The following is a 23,195-nucleotide window of genomic DNA, read 5'->3' on the forward strand; positions in this document are numbered from 1 at the left end:
TTCCTTTCCCCTCCCCTGAGAAAAATGATGAGGTATTCTGATGGCTTCTGAATCTAGTACACAAGCCAATGAGCAAGTAAACCAGAAACACTAAAATAAATCTCCTGGTGTAAACCTTAATGCTTTCCACAGCAGAGTTCTATAAAATTTTACGTATAATTTTTTAAAAACCCATATAAATTTACATTATGTGGACGTAAACTTAGAGCTGTCTGTAAGTTACCACTAAAGTATGAAAAGTTATTCTGAAATAAATTTCTAGGTGGCTCGTCTATTTCAAAGGGTTGTATTAATTCATTCTTCACTATTCAGATCCACTGAAATATGCGACTGGGTGGGAAGAAGTTAAACCAAGACTTGTAATATACTAAACAAATTAGCATCCCCTTTTTTGTGTGATCTTTGAATATTTATTTCCGTAGAACAGCAAAACAATTTCTTTGCCGGCACTCCACTGAATTCACAATCAAAAAATTATTGCTCTCAGGGGCGCCTGGGTGGCTCAGTTGTTAAGCGTCCGCCTTCAGCTGAGGTCATGATCCCAGAGTCCTGGGATCAAGCCCCGCATCGGGCTCCCCGCTCAGCGGGGAGCCTGCTTCTCCCTCTCCCTCTGCCTCTCTCCCTGCTCATGCTCTCTCTCTCTCTATCTCTGTGTCTCAAATGAATAAATAAAATCTTTAAAAATTAAAAAATTAAAAAATTAAAAGATCAATGTACACTACAGTACATAATACAGAAATTAGGAGGCAGATATATATTCTCAGGGAAAAATTGTATCATAAAATTTTAAAGCAATATATACATCCTTCACTCATCGACGGTTTTGAATAACTAAGCCAGGGCTCAGCAATCTGTGGGTTGTGGGCCAACATGCCCTGCTGCCTGTTTTTATATGACTCGTAAGCGAAGAACGGCATGATTTTTATATGGTTTTAAAAATCAAAAAGAATTATCTCTTGATACGTGACGCGTGAAGATTACATAAAATTACAATCTGCGTGTCCGTAAGAACGTTTTGTTGGGGCGCAAGCATGCCCATGTTTATGTGTCATCAGCAGAGCTGAGCTGCCAGGACAAAGACGATCTAGCTTGCAAAGCAACGTGACTTACTGCCTGGCCCGCTCAGAACAAGTCTGCGGACTCCTGATCGAAGCCATTTTTTCCTGTCTCTCATCATGAAAAACTACTAATCTTAATTTAAGGATGAAGGGGGGAAATAGCCCTTGGCCACACCAAAGATGTACCACCCATAACAGAGCCACAGGGAAGAAAAGATCCCATTCTGGGTTTTGTTTTTTTTTACAGGATGCCCCCCTCTCTGTATCCCATTTGCCCAGTATCTTGACAACTAGACACCTAGGTCTTTCATGTTCCTTCTCCATCACAAGCCAGCCCACAACCCCATACCTCACCACCCATACAACTTTCAGAGCCCAGAGCCCAGGGGCTCCCACACAAACCTCTTTGGGACATCGATGTTCCTGGAGACAGGCCTGTAGGCTGGTGCCTGGGTTCCCTGCTCGGGAGGAGGTGCCTGGGGCACGGGGCCCTGCAGCTCAGCCAGCCACACCTCCTCCGCTTTACAGCAGATTTGTAACTTCTGATCCAAAAGCCAGACAGTCACCTTATCCTCCGCCCAACTATGCTGATCCACCAGTCCTGTGCACTCCTGACCCCCATACCACACATAAACCTGAGGGGGGAGAAAAAGAGCAACCAGTGGTCAGTATGTGGTAGTTTTTACATCATATGCCCCAGTTCTGAGAGCCAGGATCCACCTGCGTCTCTGACTCATTTTTTATTCAAGCAGATGCTCCCAGGTACCTGCTTCCCACCTGAGCACCCAAATTAGCCATAGTGGATCAGTTCTTCCCAAAACAGAGCCTTATAACCTCTCTAGATAGAGCAAACGTGCCAGTTTCTGGAACTTTTTTCTGATATTGGAATCTGTGTACAATTAAAGTTACTGCCTGGCCCGCTCAGAACAAGTCTGCGGACTCCTGATCGAAGCCATTTTTTCCTGTCTCTCATCATGAAAAACTACTAATTTTAATTTAAGGATGAAGGGGTGAAATTCTTTTTGATGGTAACCAGGGAGAAAAAGATGTTTTCTGTAAGCTTCATGGTAACCAGAGAGAAAAAACCTCTAGTAGATACACAAAAGATAAAGAGAAAGGAATCAAAGCATAGGACTACAAAAAAAAAATCAACTCACAAGGGAAGACAGCAAGAGAGGAAGAAAGGAACAAAGGAACTACAAAAGAGTCAGAAAACAATTAACAAAATAGGAAGTACTTACCTATCAATAATTACTTAAAATGTAAATGGATTAAATTCTCTAACCAAATGAATTTGGAATCTATATCCACCCTCCTGATGACTTGCTCTGTCTTGCTCTTGAAGTCCTATATATCTGCTGCCTATATATATCCCCAACTATGACCTTGAATAGATCAACCCTGCATTTTTCCCTTCAGAGAATTCTAAGTCTACCTGGGGACAAGACGGTAGGGGAGGAGAAGTAAGCTGCCCACTCTCAAGGGGTGCCTAGCAGTTGGCAGGTCACCTTATATCATGGGAAGAAAGGCCTGGACAACACAAGCCTCAGCAGGAGACAGAAGGTAGAGTCTCTATGGGCCCTTGAGAAGGCAATGCACTTGGACCTAGTGATTATATCAGGGACAGGGGATGACTGGGCCCTGCCACAAGGGGAGGGAACACTGGAAAAGAAAATCCAAATGTCATTCTGATTAAACACCTTTGCCTCTTGAAAATGTCTAAAGGCAATTCAAAGATGCAATATTATCTGTCTCTTACAAGCCTAAGATTCTTGTTTGGTCAAGTTGGAAACGGAGGCAGATTGAGAAACTGAGCCCTTGTCACGCTTTGAACTGAGGCTTTGAGTAGGCCTAAGTCTGAAATAACAGATGCCAGACAGCACTGTCACGGAGGAACCCTGGGTCTGCTAATGATGGCTCATACTCTACGGAAGCCTGCTTCCCAAGGGCCCCACAGCTGCAAGTAAAAGGTCTGTGCACAAACTGGTACCCAGTGAGTTTCTGGCCTGCCAGCCCCAAGCCTGGAGAGATCAGACACCTGTCCACTCGGGGATCAACCTACCTTCTGCCCAGGCTGAAAGGCCACTTGCTGGAGGCCTGACGTGCCAGGAGCCTTGAGGATTTCCTTGGGCTGCTCCTGGCAGGACGTGTCCTTGGAGGCGAGGAAGTGCTGGGGAGCCGCCCCTTCCAGCAGCTCAGTCTGAGGCTCTGAGGGTGGGGCAGCCCCGGGGGGCCCCAATACGCGGGCTCCCAGGAGGGACCGCTTCCCAAGGCGCCGGGACAGCACGCTGGCCATGCTGCTGCCTTTCCTGGTGAGGCAAAGGGGACAGAGCGTCCTTTATCCATTATCTGGAGGAATCAGGAAGCTTTTACTACAAGGCCCTGCATGCAGCAGGAGTCTGTAAGTACCCATTAAAGTAGATGAAACAATTTTAAATTAACTTCTACAATTCCTTTTCTTCTTACACAAGTAACAGCCATTCCTAGTAGGACATTTACAAAATACTGGTAAGCACAAAGAAAAATCAGTCATTCAAGATGCTGCCTCCCAGAGATACCCAATCTTCCTACAGAACATTCCATGCTTTCTTCAATATGTATGTATTTACATACTTCTATTTATACAAAAATGGGATCATGGTTAGGTAAACTGAATTTTTTTTTTCTTTCCTTTTTTTTTTTTTTTGGAGTTTTTAATTTTATTATGTTATGTTAGTCACCATACAATACATCATTAGTTTTTGATGTAGTGATCCACGATCCATTGTTTTCGTATAACACCCAGTGCTCCATGTAGTACGTGCCCTCCTTAATACCCATCACCGGGCTAACCAATCCCCCCTCCCCCCTCCCCTCTAAAACCCTGTTTCTCAGAGTCCATAGTATCTCATGGTTCATCTCTCCCTCCAGTTCTGCCCCCCTCATTTTTCCCTTCCTTCTCCTAATGTCCTCCATGTTATTCCTTATGTTCCACAAATAAGTGAAACCATATGATAATTGACTTTCTCTGCTTGACTTATTTCACTTAGCATAATCTCCTCCAGTCCCATCCATGTTGATGTAAAAGTTGGGTATTCATCTTTTCTGCTGGCTGAGTAATATTCCATTGTATATATGGACCACATCTTCTTTATCCATTCATCTGTTGAAGGGCATCTCGGCTCTTTCCACAGTTTGGCTATTGCGGACATTGCTGCTATGAACATTGGGGTGCATATGGCCCTTCTTTTCACTACATCTGTGTCTTTGGGGTAAATACCCAGTAATGCAATTGCTGGGTCATAGGGTAGCTCTATTTTTAAATTTTTGAGGAACCTCCACACTGTTTTCCAAAGTGGCTATACCAACTTGCATTCCACCAACAGTGTAAGAGGGTTCCCCTTTCTCCACAACCTCTCCAACATTTGTTGTTTCTTTCCCTGTCCATTTTTGCCATTCTAACTGGTGTAAGGTGGTATCTCAGTGTGGTTTTGATTTGGATTTCCCTGATGGCTAATGATGATGAACATTTTTTCATGTGTCTGTTAGCCATTTGTATGTCTTCTTCAGAGAAATGTCTATTCATCTCTTCTGCCCACTTTTTGACTTATTTGTTTTTTGGGTGTTGAGTTTGAGAAGTTCTTTATAGATCTTGGATACCAGCCCTTTATCTGTAGTGTCATTTGCAAATATCTTCTCCCATTCTGTGGGTTGCCTCTTTGTTTTGTTGACTGTTTCCTTTGCTGTGCAGAAGCTTTTTATCTTGACGAAGTCCCAAAAGTTCATTTTTGCTTTTGTTTCACTAGCTTTTGGAGATGTATCTTGAAAGAAGTTGCTGTGGCCGTATGCTACCCAGAGCAATCTATACCTTCAATGCCATCCCGATCAAAATTCCAAAGACATTTTTCAAAGTGCTGGAACAAACAATCCTAAAATTTGTATGGAATCAGAAAAGACCCTGAATCGCCAAGGAAATGTTGAAAAAGAAAAACAAAGCTGGGGGCATCACATTTCCCGATTTCAAGCTATATTACAAAGCTGTGATCACCAAGACAGCATGGTACTGGCACAAAAACAGACATATAGACCAATGGAACAGAATAGAGAGCCCAGATATGGACCCTCAACTCTATGGTCAAATAATCTTTGACAAAGCAGGAAAAAACATGCAATGGAAAAAAGACAGTCTCTTCAATAAATGGTGCTGGGAAAATTGGACAGCCACATGCAGAAGAATGAAACTCGACCATTCTCTAACACCACTCACAAAGATAAACTCAAAGTGGATGAAAGACCTCAATGTGAGACAGGTAAACTGAATTCTCAATAGCATGTGTAGGTTTTACTCTATCACTAAACGTTATTCAGTAAAAACAATAAAAACTCTTTTAGAAACCACACAGTATTTTCTTAGGCAGATGCCATCATTGCTAACTTAACAAATCCTTTATTATTGTACTTGAGGGCTAGATCCCTCGTGGTGCTGTTTAAGCTGCTCTGCCGGCAGGGAGCATCCTCTGAGCTCAACCTCTGCACACACATACCAAGGATGCTTCCTTAGGTCAGGTTCCTATATATGACATCGCTAAGTCGGAGCATGAGGACATTTGTCAGAGACTTGCAGATTCTGCAGCTTAGTTGGCTTCAAAGTTGCAAAGAGTAACAGAAATGAGATGCCAACTCTCCTCTCCCCATTTTACACTTAAAGAAACTAACACTGAGAGCTTAAGTGACTTGTTCACAGCAGGCAAAGTGGTCGATGCCAGAACCTGAAGGAGATCTGGTTTCCCAACTCCAAATCCAGGTCTCCTCACTGAATCACAGTGGCCTGCACACTCTCTCCAACAGCACCTGGTGTCAGACTACTAATGCACTAAGGGGTGATGGAACCGTAGGACCACACGCCTGACACGGACCGAGAAAGACTATTCCAGGCCTTGGCGGGTTCATCCCAGGATAAACAGAAGCTGTTGTGAAAAATGGCACGTGTCACTTCAGGATACTCTGAGGCATCCCTGTACCGTTTACCACACTGCAGAAAGCAGGGAACTGGGTAGCACTTGCCTTCCGCACTTTAGAGAGGGAAAAGCTAGGAAGGAGATTGAAACTGATGTTTCACTAGTCAAAATCCTCCTGCGTGAGAGGAGGGGTTCTACACACCCTGGCCCTCAGTAAGCCCCAGGGCTGGGGGAGGACCCTCAGGAGTTCTTTGGGCCACTCCTTGACCTTGATGCACCTACACCATTCCAGAAAACAAGAACTCTATCTTCCAGATCCCTCAGTAATCAGCATCAGTCAACAAGCTGAGTCGGGAAATCCTTCCCCTGACCTGCAGCCTCCCTGCTAAAGTGAGATGCAGGGAAAACACAGAGCTGTCCTCAGGCCACATGGGCAGTACCCACTCAGAGCCTGTGGGTCCTCAGCTACAAATCACAACACTAATACTCCCCTCACCAATATCTTGGAGGAGCATATGAGAATGTTCCTGTAGAAGCTTTTCATGACCTGCGAAGTGTGACAGAAATACAAAGTAGCATTATTATGATGAAGTCCGCTCTAGTTCCAGATTCAGGGAAATGAACATTTTGGACACAGACTTCTACATAATTCTGTAATAGACTTAATTTTCATATTCTTAAAAAGATAATGAATGGTCCCATTTTTTTCCCATTAGGTAACAAGTCCTAACCCCCAGGTCATCTGGACAGCTCACCTCTGAATACCTCTCGTATATACATAGACATTACATTCATACCTAGTGCTTATGAGCACTTCCTATGTGCTGGACCCTATGCTAGGTGCTGTACTGGCATTCTCTTTTCTGCAGGTACCATTTTCATCATCCTTGTTCTGCTCTCAAAAAAACCCCAGGGCGCCTGGGTGGCTCAGTTGGTTAAGCGACTGCCTTCGGCTCAGGTCATGATCCTGGAGTCCCGGGATCGAGTCCCGCATCGGGCTACCTGCTCAGCAGAGAGTCTGCTTCTCCCTCTCCTGCTCCCCCCTCTTGTGCTCTCTCTCTCACTCTCTCTCTCAAATAAATAAAATCTTAAAAAAAAAAAAAAACCCAAAGGCTCAGAGAGATTGAGATATGACCAAGGTCAAAGTGGGTTAAGGCCAAGTCAGAGACCCCAGAACCTGCTGACTTCAAAGTCTGTTTCTTAGGAGTACACGATGCTCCCCCTCCTGTTTCCGAATATACTTTGGGTAGGACCCATGACCTAGAGCCTCTACCTCTCTATTCCTCATCTCCTTTGACTCCACTGACCTCCATCTCCACCACCTATGTCATGACCTGGCTTCAGAAGGTACTGTCCAATTCCAAAGGGGCAAGCTTTGTGCTCACAATCCCCAACCACATCCTCCTTCTTGGCTCCCCCAGCCTACCAGCTGCCCTTCTCACCAACTCCCGAGAACTGACTTCCATTAGTCACCTAACAAATGGCAGACCTTTGCAGTCCCTTCATCACCACAAACATGAATCCTTTGCTCCTGCACAGGGTTCTAGGGGCAGGTGCCTACCAGGGGGCCTAGCTGCTCTCAGGCCTCCGTCTCCTGGCAGAAGAGGAAGAATCAGACCCAGCACTTTGCAAACTCAGGCTGCCCTCCTTCTCTACAGCACTGATTCTTCAGCCATCCTGTGGTTCATTTCCTTTGGGGCCCCTAGTACATTCCTAATCTCCACTGTGCCAGGTCCTCTGTTCCCTCCTACTCATTTAGTTAGTATCTAGTTGAGGAATTGAAATGTACAAAGCACATTCCCCAGGGCTGTGATAAGTATAAAATACAAGGATATTCATGGACCTCTACACCAATGCTATTTCTCCACCTGGAATGTCCCACCAGGCTACCTCCACCCCTGTCTATTAAGCTTGGCATTTCAAGAGACTGTTCCAGTCACATTTCTCCTCCCTCCCACCTCTTTTCCCCTGGCCACCCTCACACCAGAAGAAAACCATCACCATAGCTATGAATTCAGACTTGTTTTGAACAGTTCCACAAACCTTCTCTGCTTTTTAACCCCTCTCCCAAAGTGCATCGGGGCTTTGTTTGGGTCTCATGCTATCTCCACATCTCTCAATCCTGGCCTCTTTTCAACCATTCCAGCAAATTATGCTAAGCAAACATCTCTACAGTAACAAAATACAAACAGGGAAAATAAACTTAAAAGACAGTAATAAAGTTGCAAATATTGGGGGGCTCAGTAGGTTGAACGCCCGACCCTTGATTTTGGCTTAGGTCGTGATCTCAGGGATGCAGCCCCGCCTCAGGCTTCACACTCAGCACAGAGTCTGCTTCCGATTCTCTCTCTCCCTTTGCCCCTCCCCCAAGCTTTTTACTCCAAGCTTCAGATAGCATGGTATCAGAATCAGATGGAATCAGATAGCACAGTATCCTCACCATGATTTCCCTAGAAAGGAAAGAACAGATAAGAAAAGGTCAGAGTCACAGCATCCTATTGAGTTCCTGTTCAGCTATCTGGTGACTTTACATTCAGTAACACTATTGGGAAGCTTTAACACAAAAAAGGAAGAAAAATGTAAGGAGTAAATTCTTTACCACTAAAAAAAAAAAAAAGTATATCCAAGCTAACTCAGTTTCAGAAACTCAGTTGCCTACCTTCATCCTTGGAGCCTCCAGCCAGAAACAAGAACCTGGGACTTTCAGGTTGATTTCAGCCGGCTCCTAAGAGCTAGAGGCGAAGCCGCAATGCCACTCGAAGACATCAGATGGCAGCACTCATCCAGAGAAGAAGAAAAGGAGAAAACCACCCCTTCTCTTGACCAAAAAAACACAGTGGCCACCCCCACTTTCCACAGCAGGAAGTTTGAGGTTTCTACCACTGAAAATGAAGAAAGGATAATACTTCCAAAATTCCTGGGCTTCCAGTCTTCAGATGGGGCCTGAAATATTTGGCTAACAGACTCTGACAATGTTTTTGTAAGCCTTTTTCTTTTTATTTTTTCTTAAGATTTTATTTACTTATTTGACAGAGAGCACAAGCACAAGCAGTGGGAGCGGGAGAGGGAGAAGCAGGCTCCCCACTGAGCAGGGAGCCCGATGCGGGACTTGATCCCAGGATCCTGGGACCACGACCTGAGCCGAAGGCAGACACTTAACCCACTGAGCCACCCAGGCACCCTCTTTTTAAATTTAAAGAATACTTTTCCCTTGGTCTGTGAATCCCACGCCCTCCAAAGCCTGCTGGATCTGTGCAAAGTTGGTGAACCTGTCCACTCCCAGTTCGTCCTCATGTGCATTTGCTTTCATTCTCTGGCCTTTCTCCTTTAACTGGCCCAATTCCACTGAAATGCATTTTATTATTTGATTTATTTATAGGATGCCCACATCTTAATTTTTAAAAGCAGAAGAGAAAAAAGGAAGGGAAACTGCCTTTATTAAGTACTGAGTAGGCACTAGCTTTCATAGATTGTACTTAATTAAATCCTCAGAAATGACTTGAGAGCAACAAGTCTTCTATTTCTGAGGAGGAAACTGAGCCCCAGGGAGGTAGGCTTGGGGAGGCTACACAAATAGGAACCAGCGCTCCGGGTGGGGGATTTCTAGTATGTGTGGGAACTCTCAAAATATGACAATTAAGCTGCTTTTTATCTACATGGTATTTTTTTTTCCTACGTCAATGAACCTCGATAGAAAAAACTAGCTCCCAATCCTATAAGTCTCTTTTCCATTTCTTTGTGCACTTTCTTTACTTGAAAATCTCTTCTCCACTTAGCCTCTGACCTACAAAATAAAGGTCAATGCCTTAGCACGACCCTGTTAAACAGTCCAAGCCACTGTTAATCATTTAGTGGTTCAGGAAGACCTTTACACATATATTGCCCTCTCAGAGGGCACAAAGAGGTAACTGACAATCCCAAAAGTTAAGGAAAATTTTAGCTATGTTTATACTGGGGATTGCTAGCATGGACGTGAAGAACACAAATCTAGACTGAATATAGACTGGGCAGCATCACCAGGGGTGAGTAGATGCCTCTTTTGTGTTCATCGGTATACTCATTATTTTATGGACATGGCTTAATGCACAACATAATCAACAGAGTCCTTCAGGGATTCAGAAATGAACCTAGCACCCACAGAGGTCTGTCACGCAGGTGGGTGAAGGGACCAGGGTAACTCCGAACCCAGAGTGACTTGCCAGGATCGCCTGTTAATTTACATCTCCGGTGGAGGGTCCCACCCTCCCTATTACTGATAGAAGCCTCCTTCAAACCCCTCTTTCCTCCTCTCTACTTCTATTCATTCCCTATCTGGTTTCTTTCTTGGGAGCTATCAGTGGTCCACATAAACAGCCATGCCTTAATTTGCTACAGGGTTCCAGTGCAGCCAAGAGAAATCAAGAAACCTCTATTTCAGGGTAACAGTCACAGTGTTTCAACATGTAGCCCAATCCCACTTTATGAACTCACTTATGGAATTCCTTGATGGAAGCACAAACTATGCTTAAAAAGCCTTCCCAGCTGATGGACAGTTTTAAGGGGATCCTGAGCCTTCTTCCTGCGCTTCTCACCCCTGCTGTTGTCACTAATAGGTGGGGTGGCTGCCCTTGTACTTTGGTCAATGTCCAAAAGGGGTTAACCTCAGCAAAAATCTTCTGATGTACTAATAGCCCTTCATGAGGACATCTGCCATCAGTTAAATAACTGGAACAGACAGAATAGGAAAACAACCCCTTTCTGTGGTTCTGAGTTGCAAATTGCTATGTGACATGTGACTATTGCTGGACAACCACCTGTCTCAGCACACGTGCATGTGTGAGCGTGCACGCGCGTGCACGTGCTCATGCCCAATGGCTGCTCTCTCCTCCCACCCAAGGACACTGCAGCAAGCCAGGACATCACCTAGCAGCACTTTCAGGAGGCAGGTCATAAGTCAACTTGATTCAACACACACCTAATGAGGTTTCTTGGGGGGTGTTGTTGTTGTTGAAGGAGAGTGAAGTTTGGAATAAGACTCCCATTTGTTAAATCTTGGGTGCTTGCTGCCTCTCTAATGAACAATTTATGGATCATGGGGAGGGACACCAACCCTCTGCCAGGAGTTTCGGGTCCCCTACTGAACCTCAGCTTTCCATTTTATGATCTCCACTGGGTAACTACTACACAGAACAACAGTTTGAGTTTTTAGTTCTTTGGCTAATATTTTGCATATACTTTTAAGATTTTTTTTTTTTTTTAGAGAGAGAGAGTACAAGCAGGGGGAGCGGCAGGCAAAGGGAGAGGGAGAAGCAGGCTCCCCACTGAGCAGGGAGCCCGATGTGGGGCTTGATCCCAGGAGCCCGGGACCATGACCTGAGCTGAAGGCAGACGCTTACCTGTCTGAGCCACCCAGGCACCCCTTGCATATCCTTCTTAATTTCTTATCAGAAAGCTAATTTTTTTTTCTTTTAAACCTATAAAGTTTTTTTATTTTTTTATTTTTATTTTTTAATCAGAGAGAGAGAGAGAGAGCCCAAGCAGGGGGAGTGGCAGGCAGAGGGAGAAGCAGGTTCCCTGCTGAGCAAGGAGCCTGATGTGGAACTCGGCCCAGGACCTCAGGATCATGACCTGAGCCGAAGGCAGCCGCCCAACTAGCTGAGCCATCCAGGCATCCCATAAATCTATAAAGTTTTAACTTGAAAATTTTTTTCAGTGTGATTGTCTAAGCTCATCCAAAGGTCAAAATATTGTAGCGAACCACATCTATTATTTTACAACAGAACTGATCAGGGTATAAGATTCCCAAACAATTCATTTTTCAGCAATGCTTAGCCAGGGATGATCTCTGTTGAGAGATGCCATGTGCATTTACAGCATATTTATGATTATGTGCAAATATGTCTGTGGTTCTCTTAGTGTGCAGGTCACCATTTCAACCCTGGCAGAAGCAAGTTGCCATACCCATATGTTATCACCATCCAAATGCTGCCTGGCGGTTCTCAAGCTTTGTTATTTTTTCTTTTTTTGTGGAATGCCTGCTTCAGAAAAAGTAAAAAAAGTACTCACTTCACTGGGCATACATTGACCTTTCTTCCCAGAAGCCTCTGCCCAGCCTGGCTTTTGATAGAAACCCCTGAAGAGTGGCCAAGGGCCTAAGCTAAAACATCAAGTTATTTATCAGGCCCTATTACACCATTTCAAAACGTATGGTGTGCATTTTAGATTTTCGCAATACAAGCTTAAGATATACAGCACTGAGTATGTTGGTGATTGACTCAATACCAACATTTCCTAATCAGCTGTTCGAAAAATGACTATTTGGATTCTCAGGGCCTTCTAATTATCATCTTTTTCTGTAGGTTTGTAAAAGCTGGATTACACTGCATCCGTGTATAATGGTTTAGGCCACCAGTAAAATTAGAATTACTATCAAGATCGACAGGGACCTTAACGATTGCCCATCTGCCATCCAGGGCTGGAACCCTCTCCTCAGCGCCCCCCATCAGTGAGCACCCAGCCTTCCCACTACTGGGAGTAATAGATGTTAACAGAATAATGGAAGGAAAAAATAAAGGTCCCAAATAGCAGTGCTATTTTCATATTCCAGGAGACAGGCCATAGAAATAGATCATCTGATCTGGTTATACTGAGTTTTCTCCAGCAAATACTCAATGACCCTGATGAGCAAACACATTTGTTGGTCTGACTGCACAACCACCACTCAGTCAAGTAAAAGAGACCACTTGTTTGCACTGCCGGCAGGGAAGGAACGCGGCTTTCACAGTTCTACCCAGGAACAAGTGCACTTCCCCTTCCTTCACACCTAGCTCCCCGTTTGCTTTCAAAGCCACCGCGGTGCGCTTTGTACATTGCTCTATCCTGCATACACTGCTCTGCAGTAAGCAAGACAATTCTTAGGCCAGTGCTTGGCACACGGGTCCACTCGTGCCAGGAGGACTGCATCTCCCTCAGACTATAAGCCCTTTGAGGACACAGACCAAATCTTGCTTCTCCCAACAGATTGAGGATTTTTTTTTTTTTTTTTAGATTTAGGATTTTAAATGCATGATATCCCTATGGGGAGGAGAGCCCCAGATTCCAAAAATAATGTGTTCTAAGAAATAATACCTGCTGCTTGCCCTAAAATGAAGATAGGTTAACAAAAGCAAAGGTAGAGTTTTAGTGTTCAAACTCAGTTCTGAGACTAGTGTTTTCGTGAAAACAGGCAGGGAATTCTATATAAGGAAGCAGGTAGAGGTAAAAATATGGTTACAAATGTGCCGTGCAGCATGTTTTTGTACACGCAGCATGTTTTGTGCAGCATGTTTTTGTACATGCACGGGGGGAAGGGAGAGCATGCATACACATATGTACGTGTGTGTGTGCACTGTGCTTAAACCTGATCTGAACTGTGCTCAAACTATGTGAGCGTTCCAGGAGGAGGTGGGGAAATGAGTGACTGCTGACTCGGCATTTTACCCAGAGCCCAGTGGAGGGAGGAAACCAGGAACTGAGTATCTCCCGGAGAACGAGCCCAGAGAACTAACAGTTCTCTCCAGCAGTTTTTTAAAGGAAGCACACAAGAGACCTGCTCATTAACTCACACCACCAAGGGCTGTTTGAACGGCACTTGGGTTTACACTCACTTTAATACACACATTTGGGGACTTCCTTTTCCTCCTGACCTCATGGCAACTCAAGAAAATATGGAGGGACGATATAATCCCCATTTTCCAGCTAAGAAAACTGAGGTTTCCCAAGGTCATTTTTTTGCCCAAGCTAACAAGCTGTGGCGTTTGCAGTTTTCCTGGATCCTCTCTGAAGCAGTTCTGTTTTTTCCACAAGTGGAGACCCAGCAGCAAGACGGGGGCTCAGGATGGAGGGCTCTGGAGTTTACAGCCCCCATACCTTCCCATGGCCTTGTCTGATCCTCCGAGGACTGTGAGGAAGAAAGTGTGAGTTTCACTGGGAAGAAGGGATCTATTAGAAGCACTTATGGTAATGGAAAGCACAAAGTTGGCAACAAAACAACCACCTCCAAAAATATAAAACATGGAGGTGAGAATTTAAAAAGCCTAACAATCCATCAGCATAAGGTCTTGAGTAGCACACATGCCAGAAAGGGAAGTCTGTGCAGTAATGATGCCCAAGGTGCCAATCCTGAAACAAACAAAAAAAGGCTTTCTGATGTTCTCCCTTAGGACGGCAGAGAAATACACTCTCTCTCTCTCTCTCTCTCTCTCTCTCTATTTTTTTCATTTAAGTGGTTAAAGTAGAAACTATTTGGAATTCAACAGTCATTTGAATGAATAATTACATTCCCTAAAGTCCTACAGAATGGGAAAAAAAAAATATTTGCAAACCATGTATCAAATAAGGGGTTAATATCCAAAACATATAAAGAGCTCATACAACTCGGGGGCCTGGGTGGCTCAGTCGGTTAAGCGCCTGTCTTCGGCTCAGGTCATGATCCCAGGGTCCTGGGATCGAGCTCCACCCAAGTCGGGCTCCCTGCTCAGCAGGGCACCTGCTTCTCCCTCTCCCTCTGCCCCTCCCCACTGCTTGTGCTCTCTCTCTCTTTCTGTCAAAAAAAAAGAAAAAAAAAAAAGAACTCCTACAACTCAAGAGCAAGCAAACAAAAATATCTTCAAATTACCCAATTAAAAATGAGCAAAGGATCCAAATAGACATTTCTCCAAAGAAGATATCTGGAAGGCCAACGGGTACATGAAAAGACGCTCAATGTTGCTCATCATCAAGGAAATGCAAAGTAAAACCATAATGAGATATCACCTCACTCCCGTCAGAAGAGCCAGCCTCAAAACGACAAGAGGTAACAAGTGCTGGCCAGGATGGGGAGAAAAGGGAGTCCTCGTGCACTGTTGGTGGGAATGCAAACTGGTGTAGCCGCTGTGGAAGACCGTGTGGAGGATCCTCACAAATTACAAACAGAACTACCCTATGATCCAGGAATTCCACTGCTAGGAATGTATCCAAAGGTCAAGAAAACATTAATTCAAACAGATATCTGCACCCTCATGTTCACAGCAGCAATAATTTATAATAGCTAAGACATGGAAACAGCCTAAGTGTCCATCGACTGATGAATAAAGAAGAGGTATGTGTATACCGTGGAATATTATTCAGCCGTGAAAAACAAGGAAATCCCCCCACTTACAACAACACGGATAGACCCTGCAGGCATTCTGCTAAGTGAAGTAAGTCAGAGAAAGATAAATACTGCATGATCTCACCTACATGTGGAATCTAAAAAAACAAACAAAAACAAAAGCAAAACAAACAAGCAAGCAAACAAAAACTCATAGAAAAAGAGATCAGACCTGTGGTTACCAGAGGCAGGGGGATGGCAGGGCGGGGAATCAGAGGAAGGTGACCAAAAGACACGAAGTTCCAGCGGTAAGACATGTAAGTACGCGGGATGTGATGTCCAACATGATGACTAGAGCTACCACTGCTGTGTGGTCTATAACAAAGGTGTTAAGAGAGTAAATCCTGCGAGGTCTCACCACAGGAACCCTTTTGTCCCTTTCTTCTTTCTTTTTGTTGAATTGATATGAGAAGACAGATGTTAGCTGAATCTGTTGTGATTATCATTTCACAAAATATGTAAATCAACCCATCACGCTGTATGCTTTAAACTTACGCAGTGATGTATGTCAACTGTTTCTCAATAAAACGGGAAAAAATAGTAATCACATTTCTTGACAATGCTAAATAGACAGACAGTGGGGCTTGTAAGGAGGGTGAGAGCCACCTGCTGACTTGCCTGGCTGGAATCAGCAGGTTTTTAATAAAAGGGCAGCAGACCCTTCCTGTGGTGGGTAATCAGAGCACACAGGGCTTCGGGTGCCCAAGAAAGGTGCCACCTGGTCTGGGGGGTGGGCCAGCAGTGTGAGACCCCAAATTAAAGATGAGAAACCATGCACACACAGACAAGATTGGTCAACTTGGAGACACCTAACCAAGAAAGATAAACAGGCGAGCAAAGGGACCAGGGTGTTTTCTGTTTCCAGATGGGGGGCAGCCCCTCGCCCTGTCACTATCATCTTCTCCTGGGAGACTGTGCTCTGAGAGGGGAGCAGTCCTCCAACACCAACGGGAATGCTTCCAATCCCCCAGGAATGCCATGGCTGAGAGGGGGAAAGGCTGGATGATGCACAGGGGGCTGACCCTGGCTCAAAACGGACAGCCAGCCCGTGCAGAAGAAGCTAAGCCATGGCACACTCAGTGCAGAGGAGGGCACTTCTCCAGGGAAAGAACAGACAGTAGATAGGGATGTGAGTCGGTCCCCTCCAGCTGTGTGACTTGCGACACTCAGCCACCATACTGGAGCCTCAATTTCCTGCCTCACCTGTGAAAAATGAGAAACACACCCAGCATCTGGAAGGCACTCGACAGATGTGTTCCCTTGCCCTATTCCCTCACTCCAGATGGGTGCTAGATCGCTACGTAACACAATACGCCACTCTGAATGCTCAGTGGCCACTGTCACCCTGGCATCTGGTAATCCCACTTAGCAAAGGATATTCAACCAGAACCAGTAATACAACTACTGACTCCGAAGGAAATCAACAAGTAAACCACGGGTGAGCCACTAATGAATGGAAATCACAACAAAACTGATTTCAGCAGGATGAGGGGAACTGAGAAGTCCAACAGTGAATCTTTGGAGGCCTGTTGGCTACAGTGAATCAACCCCAGGGATCAGTGCTTAGAGTTCAACACCCAGCCAGACAGCTCTGCCCCTGCAGTCCCAAGTGAGGCCCCGGGCCACTGCCCGTCGCCCACATGACCTGGGCCCTGCTGGCACACAGGCCCAAATCCTGCTCCGCTGCCCCAAGCCAAAATCTCTCTTGGTGCCCTGCCCAGGGTGGCTCACGGCCTGCTGCCAAAGCTCCCTGATGCGGAACCTGACCAGCCTCTCTGAGCACCCTCCGGTGGCAGCCTCCCAAATCTGTACCCCACCCACAGACACTTCGGTCTCGGATTCCAGCTATCCCAGATCGGGACTAGCCCCAAAGAGTGCAGACCCGCACGGGAAACAATTCGGCACCAACTCACCAGAGACCCAGGGAGAGGGGCACCCCAGAACAAAAACAGCGTTTTTAAAAACCTGCTGATATTCCACCCAGGTGCCAGGCTCTTACCGATGAACTGACCAGAATAATTAAGAAGCTTAAGCTTCAGCCCCTGCCTTTAAAGAACATTAGGCCGAACTGAGCTCCCACCTGGATCACACACCCAGCACATGCTTCTGAAAGCACTTAATATGCTCCAGAGCTACATTCATATATTTGTGCTGTATAATTAGATGAATGAATCAGAATTTGCTTCTTACAGGAAAAGGCCAAAAACATCCAGCACTCTGACACGGAAGCCTGATAAAAAGATGGTTTTCAGGATGAAGCTCACAAAACTACATGAATATGCATGTTAAAATTTTAAGTGTTTGACATAAGTTAATTAAGCCAAAATAAAGTATGCTGTGAATCTAAAAAAAAAAAAAAATCTGCTGGGTGACTGGAGGGTGAAGGAGACAGACACATTTCCCCAGAAAAGAGAAAGTCAGCCTAAGTGAAGAGAGTGGAGACACCGTAAAGGAAGACTGTTTAAATACACAGTGAAAAATGAACACCGTGGGGGAGGGGCTTGCCCTAAGCACAGCCCTAAGGGAGTAAGTACCTTTCTTGGGAGAAGGCTGTTTTGGGAATCTTCATGTCCAACAATTGCAGGCTGAGGCTGAGTTCAAAGACAAAACAGCGATGGGGAACTGGCTGAATGAATGGCCCCAGTCTTGGCCCAGGACATCAGGGTGTCCACTCTTGAATGTTTTCCCTGAAATGGACAGGCTAATGGCATCGGGCAGAGAGTGCTCACTGGCGAGGATGTTCTAGGCCAAAGTGACAAAATAGATGTGGATCAATCACAGAGACCAGATGGCTCACGCTCCTGAGTTTGGAGAGAAGGATGAAATCAGCGCTCAGTAGGCCAAGACACACAGGCCGTGGTTACCGCGCACCAGCGAGCTCCTGCCGGCCTCAAGGACAATCAAGGAGGCTGCCCACGTGTCAGGCTGGCAGGTAGACTGTACTTAGTTTGGGGCCAACAGAAGACTAGAACCTTTTGAGGAAAAGGCACTTCCGTGTGCACAGGAAACAAAACTTCATCTAACTACTTCATTAGAACTGTTACAGAATAAACCGGCAAGAGAAAAATAGGGGATCTTCTCTGTAAAAAGCAGCCTTTCAGAGACTGATGTTCCTTCAGGAAAGTTCCAATAGCCGTTATTTGCCAAAGACTTATGTGCCCGTCACTTGCTGAGCATTTCACGTACTATAGCACATTTCATCCCTCACGATAATCCCACGAGAGGAGGACCATCATCTTCCCCATTTTATAGAGGAGGCTACTGAGGCTCACAGACGTTGAGTCATATGCCCGAGGCCACAGAGCAGAAAGTGACGGAACTGAGATGTGAGCTCAGATCTGTCTGATTCCAGAAGCTATACGCTCTTTCTACTCTATTATGCAGGAAACCTATTCATCGAGGAAGAGGAGGAAGAGGCTAAACTAAATGACCTTTCACAGGCTCCTTGTTAGTGAAAACTCGAGTCACCGAGAGGTTAGTTAATGTGGTGGTGGTGGTTTGGGCACGGAAGAGGAAATGAAATGGGCATTGTGAGAGCAAAGTATCAAGCGTGGGGCTCACCCAGGGTCAGGACTAAAATTATTCTTATTTAACACTTTTATAAATACCCCATGAGAATGCAGAGTGAAAGAGTCAGGGTTGCAAACGAACTCTAACTTCCCATTGCATAACCTCGGGCAAATCACCTCGCCTCTCTGTACCTCAGCTTCCTCACCTATAAAATGAGGAAAGCATTGGCTCCTACTCAAAGGATAATGTGGGGCTTTGAGGGAGCAATGCAGCTTTGTTTTCAACAGCCTCTTGGTTTTAAAGGGTCTCCAAACTCCTCTTCCTAGAGATTCTGATTTGCTGGGTCTGACAGAGAAGCCTAGGAAAAAGTGAAAAAATGCACCTCAGGTACTAAGCACCGTCCCTTCCTTGCAGAGTACCTGATAAATGATAGCCAGAAAAAAATAAAAGATAAAAGGCACTAGAGGGGCCTGGGTGGCTCAGTCGGTTAAGCATCTGCCTTCGGCTCAGGTCATGATCCCAGGGTCCTGGGATTGAGCCCCAAATTGGGCTCCTGCTCAGTGGGGAGTCTCCCTCTGCCTCTCCCCCTGCTCGTGCTCTCTCTCTCAAATAAAAAAAAAAAAAAAATCTTTTTTTTTTTTTTTTTTTAAATCTTAAAAAAAGAAAAAAGGGACTCAACTCTGAGTAGGGATAAGCCCAACTTCTGGGAAGATTACAAGGGAAACTTTGACCAAACAGGAGGAAAAGCAGCCAGTAAACTTAACAATGGCAAGGGCAATATAATACAGGTAAGGAGAAAGAATCAAGAACATGTCAAAGCCCGGGGGCAACAGTCAGAACCCCAAAAAGGACCTCAATGTCACTGTAGGTCAGACTGTCATACTGCTGTGGTCACAAGGGCCAAAAGACAAGACGGACAAACCGTTTTGTCCAGCACCACTGCAAGAGTACTAAAAACAAACACACTGCCCACCTATCCCCCGCCCCCCATAAAATTAAGAGATTCGTCTACACTGAGAACACTGGCTGCTGTCCACCAAGAAAGACAGCTTGTAAAACCAGAGGACAGCCACCTAAATGGGTTGTGTGATGGGGAGGGCATGCTAAGAAGGCCAGAAAGACCAAGGCCAGGAGGGCCCAGAGATAAGGCAGGGTGCCAACTTTGTCACCAAATCCTGAAATGACAGAAGAGGTACCATCTGTTGATGCTCAAGGGAGACCAGAGGAGGAGATGCCTCAACACCCCCAAAAGGAGGCTACGTAAATGCATCACTGGGTTTGGACAAGGGTTTTATTAATGCAACTGGAGGGGGGGGGTCCCCCTTGGGGTCAGAACCAGAACCGTCTGCATTAACATCTACATAAGGGATCTGAAGGCAAATACATGTGTAGTAATTATGGCTGCAAAAGGGCCCTGCCTCTCTCACCAGTGAGGTGACCAGCAGCCCCAGCGTGTGCCTTCAGGAGCACACAGCCAAGTGCTTCCTTGCCACACTGGCTCCTAAAGGTATGGATTTGGCCTGACATGATGAATTTTCATGATTTCTAGGAGTTCTCGGAAATCCAGATGATGGCAAGAAGTGTAAATACAGAGAGACACACATCATCCTTCTCCAAATAAAATGAAACTGTTAATAAAAGTAACATGACAGTGCTCTAGATTTTTTTTTTTTTTTAAGAACACTAAAATGCTTCCAAATGTGCCTCACCCTTGGCTTGAGCATTTAAGCCACACTTGGAATTCTAAAGATGTCACAGAGAAGAATTACAGATGCACCGAAGGTCTCCAGTTTGGAAATGAACTGGATTTAGAATTTGCCATCCAGAGTCCTCAATGTGCTACTCATCTATCCTGTGATTCTTCTCCACACAACCACCACCAACATGCAGACCAAAGTCCTTGGGGAGACCAGACGGAATGAATGATGGGGCTCAGAGGGCCTCTTCCCAATACCAACCGTTGCAGCCAATCAGCCCTGACTTATGGGGGGGGGGGCACACACCTAGCACAACCTAAACCCTGCCCTAGTCTTAGAAAACAATTGCTTCATCCAAGCCAGAGCAATCAGACATGAGAGGGGAAAAAAGCACCCATATTGGTAAGGAAGAGGTTAAACTGTTACTATTTGCAGATGACATAATACTATATACAGAAAACCCTTGACTTCATCAAAAAACTATTAGAAGTTATAAATGGATCCAGTATAGTTACAGGATACAAAATTAATACCCAGAAATCAGGTGTATTTCTACACACCAATAATGAAGTAGCAGAGAGAAAAATTAAGAAAACAATTCCATTTATAGCCATACCAAAAAGAGTAAAATACCAAGGTATAAACTTAACCAAGGATGTGAAAGACCTGTACACTGAAAACTATAAAACATCAATGACAGAAATTGAGGATGACACAAACAAATGGAAAGATATTCCATGCTCATGGATTGGAAGAATTAATATTGTTAAAATGCCCATACTGCCCAAAGCAATCTGCAGATCTGATGCAAACCCTATCAAAATACCAACAGCATTTTTCACAGACTTAAAACAAACAATACTAAAATTTGTATGGAACCATAAAAGGCCGTGAACACCAAAGCAGTCTTGAGAAAGAACAAAGTTGGACATATCATAATCCCAGATTACAAAGCTGCAATAGACAAAACAGTATGGTACTGACACAAAAACAGACACATAGATCAATAGAACAGAAGAGAATCCAGAAATAAACCCATGTTTATATGGTCAATTAATCTATGACAAAGGAGGCAAGAATACAAAATAGGGAAAAGGGACCATCTCTTCAATAAATGGTGCTGGGAAGAAGGGACAGCTACATGTAAAAGAATGACCACTTGCTTACACCAAACACAAAAAGAAACTCAAAAAGCATTAAAGACCTAAATGGGAGACCTGAAGCCATAAAAATCCTAGAAGAAAACATGAGCAGTAATTTCTTTGACATTGGCCTTAGCAACATTTTTCTAGATTTGTCTCCTGTGGCAAGGGAAACAAAAGCAAAAATAAACTATTGGGACTACACCAAAATAAATGTTTTTGCACAATGAAGGAAACCATCGACAAAATAGAAAGGCAACTCTACTGAATGGGAGAAAATATTTGCCAATGACATAGCCAATTAGGGGTTAGTATCCAAAATATATGAAGAATTTATATAACTCAACACCCCCAAAATAAATAATCTGATTAAAATTGGGCAGAGAAACTGAATAGACATTCCCCCAAGAAGACATACAGCTGACCAACAGACACACAAAAAGATGCTCAGTATCACTAATCATCAGGGAAATACAAATCAAAACCACGATGAGCTATCACCTGGCATCTGTCAGAATGGCTAAAATCAAAAAGAAATTTTAAAAATTTTAAATAAGAAATCACAAGCATTGGCAAGGATGTGGAGAAAAGGGAACTCTCACGCACTGTGGGTAGGAAGGCAAACTGGTGCAGCCACTGTGAAAACAGTATGGATGTTCCTCAAAAAAATTAAAAATAGAAATACCATCTGATTCCACTACTGGGTATTTACCCAAAGAAAGTGAAAACACTAATTTGAAAAGATATATGCACCCCTATATTCACTGCAGCATTATTTATAGTAGTCAACATACAGAAGCAACCCAAGTGTCCACAGATGGATAAAGATGATGCAGGGTACATATACAATAGAATATTACTCAGCCATTAAAATATATATATATATGAGATCTTGCCATTTGTGACAACATGGACAGACCTAGAGGGTATTATGCTATATGAGACAAATACCATACGATTCCTCCATGGAATCTAAGAAAAAAAGCAAATAAACAAAAAGTAGAATCAGACTCATAAAAACAAAACTGCTGCTTGCCAGAGGGGACAGGGGCAGGGGGACAGGCACAATGACTGAAGGGGAGTGAGAGATACAGGCTTCCAGCAAGGGAACAAAGAAGTCATGGAGATGAAAGATACGGCAAAGGGAATATAGTCGATGGTACTGTAATGGCATTGTATGGTGACAGACGGCAGCTACACTTTATAGAGTTGCTGAATCACTATGTTGTATACCTGAAACTAATAAAACATTGTGTGTCAATGAGAAGGAGAGAAGGGGCGAGGGAGGGAGGGAGGGAGGGAGGGAGGGAACAACTGCTTCATGTCTGAACACCCTTCAAGTGTGCCCTGGCCTACGTTAGGTCTAAGCTAGGAACTGACGGAACTGACCTCGTAATGTATCTTCCTGAAGATTTCAAATCGGACCACCCTATTACCCAGCCATTGCTTCTGCTCATTACCTACCCTACGGAAATGCTCACGCACACTGCAAAGAAGCATGTGCAGCCAAGTTTACTGGAACAGCTTTTGTAACAGTAGAGGATTTGGAAATAACTTAAATGCCCATCAATCAGGGGAAAGTTCTCAGGAAGGCCATGCAGGAGTTAGAATCAAGAAGTCCCAGATGTACAGACAGGAAGCGATCACCAAGATGTCCCGTTGTGGGGGCCAGGGTAGCAATAGCACAGTACGAAGCACAATGC

At 44.6% G+C, this 23,195-nt stretch overlaps 1 protein-coding gene across 2 annotated transcripts in view; it reads right to left on the bottom strand.

The window, feature by feature from the left end:
• Positions 1 to 23,195, bottom strand: part of ZNF395 (zinc finger protein 395) — a 47,085-nt gene that overhangs the window by 12,181 nt on the left and 11,709 nt on the right. Inside the window, exons 1-3 of one of the 2 annotated variants that reach the window (XM_021698893.2) lie at positions 8,436 to 8,441; positions 3,121 to 3,367; positions 1,461 to 1,693 (exon numbers count right to left, since the gene is read on the bottom strand). In XM_021698893.2, coding sequence (XP_021554568.1) covers positions 1,461 to 1,693; positions 3,121 to 3,354 — 467 coding nt within the window. In that variant the 5' untranslated portion in view covers positions 3,355 to 3,367; positions 8,436 to 8,441. Of the gene's footprint in view, positions 1 to 1,460; positions 1,694 to 3,120; positions 3,368 to 8,435; positions 8,442 to 23,195 lie in introns of those variants that run through there. The other variant, XM_021698894.2, reaches the window with a different exon arrangement.

Source organism: Neomonachus schauinslandi, chromosome 2 (genome assembly GCF_002201575.2).
Source record: "Neomonachus schauinslandi chromosome 2, ASM220157v2, whole genome shotgun sequence".
NCBI classification, from domain to species: Eukaryota; Metazoa; Chordata; class Mammalia; order Carnivora; family Phocidae; genus Neomonachus; species Neomonachus schauinslandi.